Genomic DNA, 14,950 nt, shown 5'->3' with positions numbered 1-14,950 from the left:
AAACACACAAAACCTTTACCCTCTGGTGGATTCCATTCTAATGGAGAGACCTACAGTAAGACTGATGAGGAAATGGATACACCATGCTGGGTGGTGAAAAATGCGAGGGGACGAAGAAGGACTTAGAAGGCTCCAGACATGGTGGTACCTTCTGAAGACGTGCTAGGAGGAAAGCAAGGTGATATTGGTGTAGTCTGAAACGTAGGTTTCAAACTGCAACCTGCAATCCATTAGTGAGCTGTGAAATCAATCTTGTGGTTCATAGCCTGCATTTATAAATTCACTAGAAGAAAATAGGAAATACCAATGTGTATCCCATATAGAAAGGGTGCATCTGATTTCCTAAACTTTTGCCTCAGTTCTGTTACATGGACACATGTGTACCGGTTGGGTGGTAATGTCTGTCATTTTTTTTATCAGGGGTTATGGCACAAACCATTTGAAAGCCAGTGATTATGAGAATGCAATAAATTAGTAAATTACTGTTTTTAGGCAAGACCTCAGATTAGAACTACATTACAATGTATAAACTTGACCTGTTGATCTTTGTATCCCCCAGAGTCTAGCAAAGAACGCTTGATGGTTGTTGTTTGTTGTTTGTTGGTTGCAGGTGAAAAAGCCGAGACTCAGAGAGACAACGTGCCCAAGGCCACTTAGCTACTTAACAAAAGAGTCAGGGTTTGGACCTGGTTTCTGTCTGACCCCAAAACTCAGGCTTGTTTGGTTGTTTGTTGGATGAATGAATAGAGGGATGCAGTTTACCCCAATCTCAGCGGTTGATAGGTGCTGAAAACACAGGCTCAGTCTTCACATTTCTAACTGTTCCCCCTATCCCATAATTGCTTCTCCAGTGACCCCACCCAAGGGACCTCGGTCTCCACCCCTACCTCCTCTGGGTAACTGCCAAACTCAGCCTGCAGGGCGAGGACCCCCAGCTGCAGCAGCATCTCGTCATTGCAGTACAGCTTCTCCTCCAGGACGTCTCTCCGAAGCTGCAGGTAAAATTGGTGCCTTGTCCAACTGTGCCTGGGAAAGAGATGCAGGAATAAAGGTCACTGGAATGCTGAGGGCGAGGGAGACCACTAAAGCCTGGGAAGCAGAAAAAGGAAAGAAGATGAGATACAAGTCAATAGAACCCAGAGGGCAATGCCAGTAAGACAAGGGCGGTCTCCTTTATCCACACCATGCTTCCTGTTTCTCATTGAGATCTACTCTGTGCCAGTCATTTCCCACAGCCATGGAGATGTTTGTTCCTGTGGTTCAAGTGAGAAAACTGATGTTCAGTTAGATGGTCAGGGGAGAGAGAACTTGATCTTGACTGGCATATGTTTGAAACAAAAGGGTAAGTTCTCATTTTGACCACGGCCTGTCCCCAAACACTGACTTTTCCCCCTTTTCTGTCATATTGGAATCCAATCAACAGAAGATCAGCCACAGAAACTGTTGTTATTTATACGCACATTAGTTTGCCAAGCACTTGCCTACCCATTATCTCTAATGTCAGCCTGGATGTACATAAACACCTTAAGGAACAAACAAAGAAGTTTGCAGCACTCACTGGAGCAGCCCACAGTGACTGACAAAGAACTTTATTCTCAGAAAGAGCGTGAAGGTATCCGGGGAGCTCTTCTTCTGGGGCTGCTCACTCCAGCCTTCGGGGGCTATTTTGCACAACCTGGTTTCAGCGTCCAGGAAAAAGAACTCTTTGCCTGAAATGGAAGTAGAGAGTATTTAGAGGGAAAAGCAGTCGGTCAGGCACCACCCCTCAGACTCAGAGCCCTGAGCTCTGCCCAGAGGGTCAGACAAGAGCCAATTGAGTACAGGAGAGAACAGGAAGCAAGTCGTCTGGATAGCTAGTACCACAAGACCTTTGTTGGGTCCATGAGGCGCCAAGAACAGGGGACAAAGAGGAGAGCGTCAAGGAAGAGAAACTCAGCACCCAGAGGAGAAAATGTGATTATTTATCTTAGAGAAGATATCATTTAACATCTGCCTCCCAGCTACCATCTTATGGAAATAAAATTAAAAAACAAAGAACTGAGTATTTATTCCATTTCTACCATGGGCCAGGTGCATCAGCTGGACCATGCCCACATCTCCCCAGCCAGAGTGTTATGGACTGAATGTTTGTATCCCCCAAATTCACATATTGAAGCCCTACCCCCTGCAGGTGTGATGCTATTTGTAGGTGGGGCCTTTGGGAAGTAATTAGGTTTAGATGAGGTCATGAGGGTGGGACCCCCATGATAGGATTAGTGTAATAAGAAGAGGAAGAGACCAGAGCTGGCTCTCTCTGCTATGTGAGGACACAGTGAGGAGGTGGCCATCTGCAAGCCAAGAGGAGGGCCCTCACCAAGAACATGACCATGCTTGAAGCCTGGTCTTGGATTTCCCAGCCTCCAGCACTCTGAGAAAGAAATGTCTGTTGTTTAAGCCACTCAGTCTACAGCATTTTGTTATAGCAGCCTGAGATGACTAATATAGGGCATAAGTGGAGTCACCTTTGTCTTTTGACCTGAATGTTGCCACCTTGAAAACTCCACCAACCCAAGCTCAGGACTTCAACTTCAGTTAAGTTTGTCTTCTAGCACCTCTGGGAGGGAGGCTGAATCAGCTCCAGCCACTGGAGACCCCACCTCTACTCCCTGCTCTCCTCAAGGCAAAGCTTGACCCTCACCACCCTGCCTGGGTGCCCTTGGCCACTCCCCCTGAACCCCTGCAGGTCTGCCCCAGCCCTGCTCTGCCCCACACCCTTCTCCACACTCCGCCCTCACCACACAGTGTCCAGACCTCTGCCCACTGTGTCCTCAGCCCTGGCTGCTGAACCTGACTCCCCACACCGACTCACCCTTCCCTTTGGGTCACGTCTTCCCAAGGGATGGGCAGGTCTCCATTACAGTTTGGCTGGAAGACCCTCCCAAATGGGTTTATATCTAAACCCCTGACTGTCACTCTTGAGTGATTTACCCAGGAGGCCCCAGCTGAGTAGGTCTAGGATGTCCACGTGGAAGGGGTCCAGGGGTGGGCACCTGACTGGGAGGGAAAGTAGGGGAGAAGCTTTAAGGTTTTTCTCCCAGAGCAAGCACACTGGTTTTATTAAGGCTGCATGTTACAGATCAATAAAAATGTTTCTTGCAGGTTCTTCTATTCACACTTTAGGAAAGACTGAGCAAACATCAATTGACAACATCGAAGCATATAATGTTGTTCTTTTTACTTGGGAGAGGGATTTTTCAGAGGTCTGCTGAGAACTATGAGAGGTAAGGACCGCCCTCTACCCACCATGGCACACTGAGTGATCCTACCACAAGCTGATAAGCTTCTCCCACTGGGGATGGGAGAACAGAGGAACACGGAGATCATGACACCTAGCAAGGTGGGCTGGTGGAGCAGGGTTTAACCTGAAGGCCTCTGTGATCCCAGCTCAGCCTCCTTCCCATCACTCCACACAGTGGTTAAAGAGCTTCCACTACAACGAAGGGATCTTTGCAGTAGATGGAAATAAAAGACTCCCTTTAACAAAAGGGCAGAGATGGGACGGTGTAAAAACCCTTTCCTTCTGGATCTTCAGAAGGGGTTCTTAACTTAGGCTCCTGGGGTGGGTGTGCTGATTTCCCATTAGTCCTGGATGATTAGATGGACTCATTTTTATTTTTATTGTGGTAAAATACACACAACATAAAATTGACCATCTTGACCACAGTTAAGTATACAGTTCAGGAGAGTTAGGTACATTCACACTGTTGTGCAACCCCATCACCACATCCATCTCCAGAACTTTTTTTTTTTTTTAATTTATTTATTTATTTATTTATTTATGGCTGTGTTGGGTCTTCGTTTCTGTGTGAGGGCCCTCTCCAGCTGCGGCGAGCGGGGCCCACTCTTCATCGCGGTGCGCGGGCCTCTCACCATCGCAGCCTCTCTTGTTGCGGAGCACAGGCTCCAGACGCGCAGGCTCAGCAATTGTGGCTCACGGGCCCAGCCGCTCCGCGGCATGTGGGATCCTCCCAGACCAGGGCTCGAACCCGTGTCCCCTGCACCGGCAGGCAGACTCTCAACCACTGCGCCACCAGGGAAGCCCTCCAGAACTTTTTCATCTTGTAAAACTGCAGCTCTGTCTGCACCCATGAAGCAATAACTCCCATTTCCTCCTCCACCCAGACCCTGGCAACCACCGTTCTACTTTGTGTCCCTACGAATTTGACTGCTCTAGGTACCTTACGTAAGTGGAATCATACAATATCTGCCTTTTTGTAACTGGTTTATTTCACTCGGCATAATGTCCTCGAGGCTCATCTATGTTGCAGTCTCTGTGTGTCATCTAGCCATCTATGTGTCAGAATTCCCTTCCTCTTTAAGGTTGAATAATATTCCATTGTACGTATATACCACATTTTGCTCGTCTATTCATCCGTCAGTGGATACTTGCGTTGCTTCCGTATTTTAGCTACTGTGAATGATGCTGCTATGAACATGGGAATACCAATATCTCTGAGAGATGCTGCTTTCAATTATTTTGGGTATATATGTCAATGTGGAATTGCTGGATCATAGGGTAAATTTGTAATTTTTTGAGGAACTGCCATATTGTTTTCCATAGTGGCTGCACCATTTTGCATTCCCACCTAGACGAAAATGTTTCTCACATTTGCTTGTCTAACCTCAAGGCACTGAGATTGGTCAACCAGACCCAGCAAATCACAGAAGCTACAACATCTTACAAGCATTGTTTCCTTACCATCCTCTGCACTTACTTGACAGTCTGCACATGAGGACTTGACATACTGACTAAGGTCTAGGTGTGCAAGGGGCAATGTCCCAGTCTCAAGCAGTTTTGTTAGAAGGAATAGCACTCAGGTACCTAGACACTGGGGTTACCTGAGGCCCCAGCCCAGCTGCGAGCTACCTGGGAGCCACTTACCTTTCATGTAAGCCAAGCCAAAGTAGGTGAGCTCCCCAAGGTTGGCAAAGGACGCAACAGCGCTGAAGACGGCTCCCACTGTCGACGTGATGTCACATCTCACCTCCAGGCACTGCCCGTTCAGCAGCACTACACAGAGGGCCCGGAGAGCCAAATAGGACTTCCCTTTTTTGGTCTGAAAACAAGAATGGTATAAATTGTAACAACAACTACAAGACATAGAGTCTTTACCATGGGCTAGCTATTGTGCTAACCACTTTATATGTATTTTCTCATTTAACTGACAAACAACCCGAAGAGATAAGTACGCTTGTGATTCCTGTTCAGCAGAGGAGAAGCAAGGCTCACAGACGGTAAGGGGCTTGCCCAGAGTTGCACAGTTAGTAAAAGGCAGAACCAGACTCAGATCCGTGCTCTCTGCCAGCCTCTGCAGGGGCCAGGAAGGCTGGGGAGCCACATGTAACAGATCTCTCCCCTGCAGAAATCCTGGCTGCCCCTTGGGCTCTGCTTCTCGAGAGGACTGCCCAGGACCACAGTGGTGAATCGTACACCCCCAGGAGTGCTGGACAACCTGATACTGACCCCCAGGCCTTCACAGAGCACAGCAGAGAGAATTTGGGTGGGCAGAGATCCAAGGAAGAGAGAGGGCTGGCGCTAAGGTGATTACTGGGAACCGAGAAATTGATCAGCAGAGCTGCATCCAAAGATGTGCCTTCTGTCCCTTCACCCTGCTCAGACTAATTCCAGATTCATCGGCCGCTGTAGCCCCACCCTAACCACTGTCGCCTGGGCTCAGCCGCGCAGAACAGCCCATCTTCTGCCGCCACAAAATCTTGTCTGCCTGAGTCTCTGCACATACTGCCCGCTGCCTGGAATGCTCTTCCCTTCCCTCTCCACATGGCAAATTCCTATGAGTCTCCCAGATCAGGCTCAAGACTTCTTGTCTGTGGCCTGGAAGGTCAAGCCACCCTCTCCCTTCTCTGCTCCCCTGAGGCTTTCTGCTCAGGGGCCCAGCCTCCCTAAGGACGGAAGCTGAGTATCCCCTGTGCCCCAAAGCCTAGACTGAGGCCCGGCCCAGACCTCCTCAGAATGTCCTCATTAAAAGACAGTCATGGATGGACACTACAGCTGGCTTTAGTGCCATTGAGACCATGCCTGCCACCACACCATGACCTTCCTACACCCAGGGGCAGCCCCACACCCCAGGGGCCAGTGCCGGTCTGAGGACCCTGTGGGAGGGAGAGCTCTCCCATGATCCCAGGCAGGGCTGACCACATGGCACACTCTAAGCCACCCCGGTTCCTGCCCGTCCTGCACACCTGTGTCCCCTGGGGCGGTTGTTTACCATATGTGCGCATGCTGGGGTGGGGAGGGTATGGAAGGTGCTCTGAAGCACCCGGTGCTTCGGTTTAATGCTCTGCAGTTGCCCTCTTGAAATTTGTAATAACTGTATCCTTGAATGTGTGTTTTCTAAGTGATGTCCCATTGGAGCACGCACAAGGAGCTTGGGTTCACAGTGATCCTGCCTCCCCACCTCTGGTAATGGGGTCTGGCTGCCAACTCCTCTGTTCCCTGGTGCCCCAGGCCCCGTCCAGTCTCTGCCTCCCACTCCCTACCCTGCAACCTCTGCCACCCTTCACCCAGGGCAGCCCCCGGCTTATATATTCCACCATCCCGCCCCTCCTCCCCAGGGGGCTGGCTCAGGAAGGGTCCCAGTCAGGCATCTCAGAGCAGGGCATGGCAATGGCTGTACCCACTCTGGGCCGACAGCACCACAGCTCTTTCCTTGGGCCCAAGGAGGGACAAGCCTGTCACTCAACCCCAGTCCAGGTCCGCCTGAGCTGGGGCAGCAGAGCCAAGGGAAGGGAAACTGGCTTTTCCTCCCCAGAAAACAGACAAATGCATAAATGCTAGAAAGCAAGCTCCACGTCAAAAGGACTCTGCTTTGTTCATATCGGAGATCTAGGGTCTGGAGTAGTGCCTGGTACCTACTAGCTGCTTCAAGAATATTTCCTGACTGAATGGGAAGAAGAAGGCAGAGCTCGTCTGGAAGGACAATCAGGACTTCGTCAGAAGTCACAGAGGGTTCCTCTTAAAGGGGAAGAGGATGCTGAAGAAAGGACATGAAGTAGGAGTGTGACTTGGCGAGGGCTGGCAGGTGCCTGGAGGAGAGAGTGAGCCCCTCAGAGCTCAGTCAGCCTTATGGCCTGCCCAGCTGGTCACTTCCCTTGCCAACCTCCAGCCCTACCCAGTCTAACCCAGCAGTTACCACAATTGTTCCAGGCAGATACAAGATCACCGGGGCCTCTCCAGCCAGCAGGACGAACTCCGGCCTGGAGAACTGAAGAAACACGCAGAGTCACTCACGGTAGAGGAGAGGAATCAAAGTCAAGTTCCACGGAGCTGGACCCCCAGCTCCAGAACTGGGCTTTTCCCATGGCCTCACTTCCCCCTGCCCACTAGCAGCACTCCCTTGCCCAGAGCCAGCAGCAAGCAGGTTTCAATGAAATGGAGCCCAACTGTGCTGAGGCCCTAGCTAGGCTGGGCATCTCAGAGCAGATGTCTTACAAGAGGGTGTGGTTTTGGCAATGTTCTAACTCTTCAGTTAGGTGTCCACTTCATTCTCAGCGTCATAATTCATGCATGATCACATAGTCTTTTATATGTCTCAAAATAAATATATATTATATGCAACAAGATTTTTCGAAAACGAAAATACCTTTAGATTTAGATCCGATGAAACGTTTTTCCAGCTCTGGATGTTGAATCAGTAGTGTGCATGAAGAGCTATTCTCAGTTTCACAATACTTCATGTTTGTAGCACACTTGTGACGCAGGAAGTGCTTTAATGCCACCATTATTTAGACCCAGCCATCTAAAATGGGCTGAGAATGTGCACTCTATGGGGTGCACATTCTCAACCCATTTGGCAGGAAGTCGAGGCTCCAAGAGGTTAAGAAACTCACCCAAATCTAACAGCAGTGAGTGATAGGATTGGGTGGGCCTTCTAATGTGTCCCCCATGGGTACCTGGCAGGACTTCTGTATCAAGAGGCCAAACATCCAGCCAGGGTGTCCCTCAGAAGCGCCTTTAGTGAGTGGTTATGAAGAAAAGCCAAAGAAGATGAACAAGGCCTCCCTGATGCCGGTCCGTCCCTCCCTCTCCAAGCTCATGAGGACCTGAGAGTGGCCTTGGAGGGCAGCAGGGGCTGGAGGGGAGTGTGGCACCAGGGCCACAGAGGAGAGGATGTCCTGAGGCTGCCCCGAGCTCAGCTCCTCCCTAATTAGTTGAGCACATTAAGCAAATCTCTCTGCAACAGACAGACAGGCAGACAAGGCCTTCTGGGGGCATCTGGGTCTCACGTTCCCAAAGGGCTCCTGATGCTTGGACAGAAGGCCTGGCAGGGACAGCCTCCTCAGTGAACAGCCTGCTTGCGAGGGGCTCGTCACAGATCCAGGGGCACTGATCCCCATGGTCACTGTGGACTTGTGTGGGTATTAAAACAGTTTTTCAGCTGATGTCAGTATCATGCATCGAGGAAGGGATGCTTTTTATCTAAACACTGGAAGTGGCTCTGACCGCTGGTGCCAGAGCTGTTTCTGGCAGAAGGTGTTACCCTGCGACCATCCCTGATCTCACCCTGCAGCACAGGTGTAGCAAGCCGGCCCCTCAGCAGAGACCAGCCTGCCTGCCAGGAGTCAGGGGCCCCTGGAACCACGAGCAGGGGTCACCCAACATGGTCCCTCCTGTCGTCATGGACTCCCAGGCTGGGGCAGGCTGGCCTGGCTACTCTTGAGCCCCGACTCCCCACACTCGTCCAACGCCTACTGCCCTATGTGCCAACCAACCTGGAGAATCTCTCTCCCTGACTGTCCCACCCATTCCTTTGCTCCCACGTGTCACCTGTTCAGAAGGCCCTTTCCAAGTATATTCAGCCTTGTCAGCTCTCTTACCACCTCCCCTGTTCTGCCATCATCCATGCCAACGGCTGTGAACTTCCTGAACGCTGGGACCTGGCATCTTCAACCTTCTGTCCTACACAGAGTCTACAGCAAGGCCACTCAATAACACCTATTGCCCTGAATTTCAAAGTTCAAGGTGATTTTAGTCCAGTTCTCTGTAAATCTCAGCCCAGGGAAGCTGTACCCCCCGACCCCTGGCAGGACCCTGCCCATTTTCAGCTGCTGTGTCAGTCACACACGGCTCCTCGCTCACACCTCTCTTGGGAGTGCCCTTTGGTCCTCTCTGCTCACCTTTCCCTTTCTTTGCAGGAAACCCTTTCCAGAAGAAGTTGCTAGCTGTGAGTTTTCTGGGAGAGCAGAACCAGAGCTGAGCCGTCGGCCTTCCTGAAGATCTGGGGGAACTTCAGCTGGAAGAACGCTGGCCAGCGGTCAGAGAAGGAGCAACAGTTAACAGTGGAAACAGCTTCCATCTAGCAAAAGCCCCCACACACACGTGTACCCACTACTGCCCCTTTGCCCCACGAGTTATATCCGCTTTGTCAATGAGGAGGCTGAGGCCCAGAGAAGTTAGGGCTGCAGAGCCACAGGGGTTGTTTTGAGGTACAAGGGTGCAGTCCGTCTCTTCCTCACCCCACTTTGACCCTGCCTCTGCTCACTGAGCTCAGGACAGGCCGGGCCCGTGACCCCAGGTCCTGAACACAGGACGATGGGGCTGCAGAGGGTTCTGACTTTCCTGCCTAGAATTCTATCTATTGTTCAAAATGTTTCAACGATAAACACACATTGTTTATGGAATCAGAAAAAAAAAAAGGGGGATTTTCATTGGGAAAATAGCAAATAGAGTTTTGTTTTATTTATTTTTGGCTGCATTGAGTCTTCGTTGCTGCACATGGGCTTTCTCTAGTTGCGGCGAGCAGGGGCTACTCTTCGTTGTGGTGCACGGGCTTCTCGTCACGGTGGCTTCTCGTCACGGTGGCTTCTCTTGTTGCAGATCACGGGCTCTAGGCACGTGGGCTTCAGTAGTTGTGGCACACGGGCTTAGTTGCTCCGCAGCATGTGGGATCTTCCAGGACCAGGGCTCAAACCCGTGTCCCCTGAATTGGCAGGCGGATTCTTAACCACTGTGCCACCAGGGAAGTCCCACAAATAGAGTTTTAAATAGAGGAAAAAGCATTTTGAGGTGAACTCTGCAGCCTCCTGCCAAGGCCCCAGCTGTGTATTTGACATCAAGCTGGCTACAGCCCTTGGCTGATCCGTGGAGGGACAACGAATCAAGATGTATATAAATAAAGTTTCAAAAATGCATAATGTCCCAGGTCCAGGAAGATATGGGCCCATATGGGTTTCAAGCAGGTTTGTTAGACTGATTTTGAAAATAGCCACAGTTCTTCTCCCTGATCCATGCCCTTTACCGTGGGACTTTGACCCCCCTCCCATCAGGAGGTGGAGTCTGTTCCCCACTCCTTGAACTTGGGCTGACCTCTAGCTTTCTTCGGCCAATTGAATGAGGTGGAAGGAGTGAGGGCTAGGGCTAGTTCTGGAGGTTCTGTGGAGATACCTCTCTCTCTCTCTCCCTCCCTCCTTCCTCCCTTTTCTCCTTCCCTCCTTCCCTCTCTTGACCTCAACTCTGCCATCGTCATGAGGACAATCGCAGGCTAGCTAGCCTGTGGTGAAGAGCCAGGGCTTGCCTAGACAACAGCCAGCCATCCCCCAGAAGTGAAGCTGCCCAGCTGAGGTGCAGCTGATCACAGATGCACAAGAGCACCCTGCAGAGTCCAGAAGAACCTCCCAGCTGAGCACAGCCTAAATTCCTAACTCACAGAATCAAAAGCTAAATAAATCATTGTTTTTATTCTCTGTGTTTTGTGGCTGTTTGTTACGCAGCCTCATGTGACATAGATAATCACAACAACAACAGAAGCATGTTGTTCCATAACTGAGCCTGAACTTGGTTCCCAGAGGAGACAGAATGCCCTGACACCATAGCTGCCATCAGGCCCCTCATCACCTTGGCTTCATATCTGCTTAAATGTGGCTCTTTCACCTGCCAATGCAATAGGGTGGGCTTTTTCTGGAAAAGCAACAGACTTCTCAATTATCAGAAGAAAGAAGCAGGGTACAGCAGGTCCCACACCAACGTCCCACACCAAGTTCACAGCCCCGTACACCTTGCTGCTTACCTGTTCACAGAGAGGCTGCAGCAACTGTGTGCTGAGGCACTCAGTCTGGGCTCTAGGGAGCTCTGAATCTCTGTGCTTCTCTCTGAAACTAACCAAAGAGCATGCTGGAGGGCATGAGCAGAGGCAAAGAGCATGGCTTTCTTGAATTAAGCAACCTAGGGTGTGTATATCAGCATCACGACTTACTAGCTGTGTGCCGTTGACAAATTTACTTGACCTTTCTGAGTCTCTTTCCTCATGTGAAAAATGGAAATGGAAATAACAGTTACAGAGGGTTGGGGGAGTTTTTAGGAGGAAAGATGAAGTCTAACAACAAAGAGAACCTTATTTTATGGACAACAAATAGTAAATTAATTTTTTTTTAAATCTCAAATTGAAAAGCAGAGAATGGTGGAAGATTTGAAGATTACTCTAAAGGCCATTCTTCTAACACACCTAGAGCAACAACAAAAACACTTTTTCATAAATTGCTTTTTCTTTCACTCCACCTAGAAATCAATTAAAGGGAAATTTTTTTCATGTCGTTTGTTTAAATTTGTTTTTATCAATTTTAAAAAAGTTTACGTTGGACATAAATAACTCTGCTAAATTACATCTCCAGATGAAGTTTTCCTCAGGACACAGGCGAGTCCTAAGCTCAGCCCCTTCTCTTCAGGGGCTTCCTGGAAGAGTGGGGTTTGCACGGGCTTTCTCTGCCTCCACAGCATGGACATCAGGCCCACAGGGGCCAGGAAACAACAGAGTGGGTACCATCAGCCCACCCAGGGAATGCTCAGGGCGCCATACCCACCTCTGCAGGGATGCAGACACCCCGGGGCCCTCGCTGCCCGGCTCTCACAGCTGGCCTGCTGCAGCCTGTTCCTGAGCAGGTAGCTTCTGTCCTGCTGCCCGGACGAGCTTTCCTCCACAGCCCTCCTCTCCACCTGAAGGTCAAGTGTATCACACATCCGCATCCCAAGGTCGAGAGGGGACATTTACACAGACGCATACAACCTGGCTATCGGTTTGAGTCAGTGTGGAAGGGTCTGTCCTGCACAGTGGGAGCCCAACAGTGAGCACGTAGCAACCAGAGCGAGGTCTGTGTGTACCAGCCACACAGCCTAGAGGTGGTTCACTCACCCCCACCCCCCAACACCTGCATACTCATGCACATCTGTGCCTTCGCTCACACGCCCCCTCCACGGGCCAGGGTCTCCCTGATGATCTCTCCTGTGCTTCCAAGGCCCAGAGCTACATCCTCTCTACTTCTAACCCTCTCCACCTCTGCCCTCTCCATATCTGCAGATAGGAATGTCCTCTCATCACCTCCCCTCGTCACTTTACTCACATCTGCCTCTATTCCACCATGTTACAGCAAGTTTGCTTGCTTGTCTCTCTCCCACAATCTCACTGTGTGCTTAACGCACCCCTGTAGCTTACTGAGTTCAGTGCCCCAGTGAGGGTCGAATAAGCAGTGGAAATCACTTCACAAGTCCCTGACCGAAATCACTTTATGATTTCCCGATGGCAATGCTGCAGATCATCACAATGTCCATCAGGGGACAATGACATATCAATGGATGGTAGGCTCTAGTGTCCTTCGAATACATGGACCTCCTCCGTCCCCACCAAATCCTCTGGCTCAACGAACAGGAGCGACATGTTTACACGCCAAGAGAGAAGGGGTCTAAGAAGGAGGACAGGAAGGGAGAGGCATTTTCTTTTATTTTTTTTTCCCCTCTTTTTCTTTTTCTTTTTTTTTTTGGCCACCCGCACAGCTTTCCAGATCTTAGTTCCCCACCTAGAGATCGAACCTGTGCCCCCTGCAGTGGAAGCACAGAGTCCTAACCACTGGACCACTAGGGAATTTCTGGGAGAGGCCTTTTCTGATTGACTGTGGGCAGCACCTCCACAGCCATCCCCTCCTCTCCATTCGCATGGCCCCTGTCTCAATTCTCCAACACGCCCCTGGACAAGTGCAGTGCTGCCCAGCGAACACCTCACTTGCCTCACCCGAGTCCCAGCTCTGTCCTGGCCTCAAGGGGGACCAAGGCTGGTGCAATTCCTGCTCTGGAGCTCCCTGTGGGATCAGGTTGAGGCTGTCTCCTCCTGAGACCACCTCCTTACTCGGCTTGTCCCCCATCCTTCCATCACTCCCTCTCCTTGGAGTACTTCCCCAATAACTAACCTGCACAAGAATGCCCGCCTCTGGCTTTGCTTCAAGGAAACCCAGTCTAAGCCAAATGCTCACTATGTGCCAGACCCCTTGCTAGGCACTGGCGAGTGCAAAGGGCAGCAAGCAGCACCGTGTGACAAGCACAGCAAGGGGACCCTCTGCAGGTACAAGATGGCAGAGGGGAGGGAGCGGCCAGGGACGATATAGACAAAGTCAGGGAAGGCTTCTCGTGCAAGGCCTAGAGTTGAATTTTGATAAGCTAACTCATAGGTCATAAACACGACTGTTTTTATGAAAAGAGGCTCTTTCAAAGGGTCTTAGCCACATTAGAAATCTAGGCTCGCTCAAAGGTCTTCACCAGCACTGCCTGATAGAACTGCAGTAACAGGAATGTTCTAGATCTGTCCTGTCCAGTATGGTCCTCGCCAGCTATAAGGGGCTACTGAGCACTTAAGTGTGGTCGGTGTGACTGAGGAACTGAATGTTTTATTTCCTTTCAATGAACTATGACTTAGCTCATTTGAACTTCAACAGCCACACGTGGCTAGCGAGTGGCCCCTGGCTTGGAAAGTGCAGATCTACACTGACCTCGGAGATGGTGCCCAGAACCAAGCCGACCAGCTGTCTGACGTGGAGACTGGCAGAGGCTGGGTGGACAGCCACTTCTTCCCAATGAATCCGACAAGCTTCCAGGATGGACTGCAGCGGTAGCCGCCTGCCAGGCTGGTCTTCGCACATGGTCAGCAGAATGGAGTGCAGGGGCTCGCAGAGCTGCAGGGGCTGGAGAGTGGGGCAGCCACGTGAGAAGCCTCCAGAGCCACAGCCCCTGAGGCCAGTGCCTTCTCAGGTGTGCCGTGGAGACAACTAAGAACGGATGTTCTCATTAACTAGATAGATGCTCACTCCTTCTGGGGAGTTTAGGGAGGCTAAACAGCTATATCACTGAGGCCACAAAATGCGGAGCAATTATCTCTGCATCAGCTGTGTGTAGTTTGCTGCTTTCTAATCTGCAATGTCCTTCGGGGCGCGGGGAGCCCAGACACATCCTTGAAATGCCTACGAAAAATAGGTGCTTGACAAAACGGATTTCTGCCTATGCCAAGCACCCAGATCAAACCAGGTCAGCCTTTAACTCACATTCACCTGGCCAGCTTGACATTTTCTCTAATTATTTAGGTGGCTCTCACTGTGCCTTTCCGCTAGAGTGTGAGCTCCAGGACCACAGGGACTGTGGCTTTTTCACTTTGGAATCTCCAGTGGTCAGTGTAAGGTCAATAATCATTGATTGAACTTTATGTCACATGTACACATCAAGCAAAAGAAAAAATAGTTATCTTATTAAACACTTCCCTCACGTATTTGAATGACCATCCTTTATATAGGGAAGGTCTCAAATTCATACTCACTCTCAGGTGTTTTCTCACCCTCACCCATACTGTAAGTTACTTTCCAGAGGAAGACTGCACTACCATTTCCTGCCACGGAGCATGAGTTGTGAATGCCTATCTTCATGTGTAACCAGGCTACTGAGTCCCACGCTCATATAGCACATCCGAGGACCTCTTATGTGCCGGGACTGCGTGGCTACTTGCAGTATAAGGTGGGAGACAGTCCCAGCCTTCAAGAGGTGTAAAGTCTAATGAGGAAGATGGCCACTTAAAGAGACAAGGACAGTACAGGGTGATAAGGGCTTTGGTCTCAGAAACATAAGACATGGTCATAACACAGAGGA

General features: G+C 50.4%; 1 protein-coding gene across 1 annotated transcript in view; it reads right to left on the bottom strand.

Moving 5' to 3' along the window:
• The window catches only part of LOC103002561 (FERM and PDZ domain-containing protein 2-like), a 62,432-nt gene that overhangs the window by 40,190 nt on the left and 7,292 nt on the right, over nucleotides 1–14,950 (bottom strand). The window contains exons 4-11 of the mRNA XM_057530599.1: nucleotides 13,807–13,961; nucleotides 11,854–11,986; nucleotides 11,064–11,151; nucleotides 9,175–9,301; nucleotides 7,191–7,262; nucleotides 4,922–5,096; nucleotides 1,559–1,709; nucleotides 888–1,026 (exon numbers count right to left, since the gene is read on the bottom strand). Of these exons, the coding sequence (XP_057386582.1) occupies nucleotides 888–1,026; nucleotides 1,559–1,709; nucleotides 4,922–5,096; nucleotides 7,191–7,262; nucleotides 9,175–9,301; nucleotides 11,064–11,151; nucleotides 11,854–11,986; nucleotides 13,807–13,961 (1,040 nt within the window). The remainder of the gene's footprint in view (nucleotides 1–887; nucleotides 1,027–1,558; nucleotides 1,710–4,921; nucleotides 5,097–7,190; nucleotides 7,263–9,174; nucleotides 9,302–11,063; nucleotides 11,152–11,853; nucleotides 11,987–13,806; nucleotides 13,962–14,950) is intronic.

Source organism: Balaenoptera acutorostrata, chromosome 16 (genome assembly GCF_949987535.1).
Source record: "Balaenoptera acutorostrata chromosome 16, mBalAcu1.1, whole genome shotgun sequence".
Classification (NCBI taxonomy): domain Eukaryota; kingdom Metazoa; phylum Chordata; class Mammalia; order Artiodactyla; family Balaenopteridae; genus Balaenoptera; species Balaenoptera acutorostrata.
This window is presented reverse-complemented; position numbering and strand designations above follow the sequence as displayed.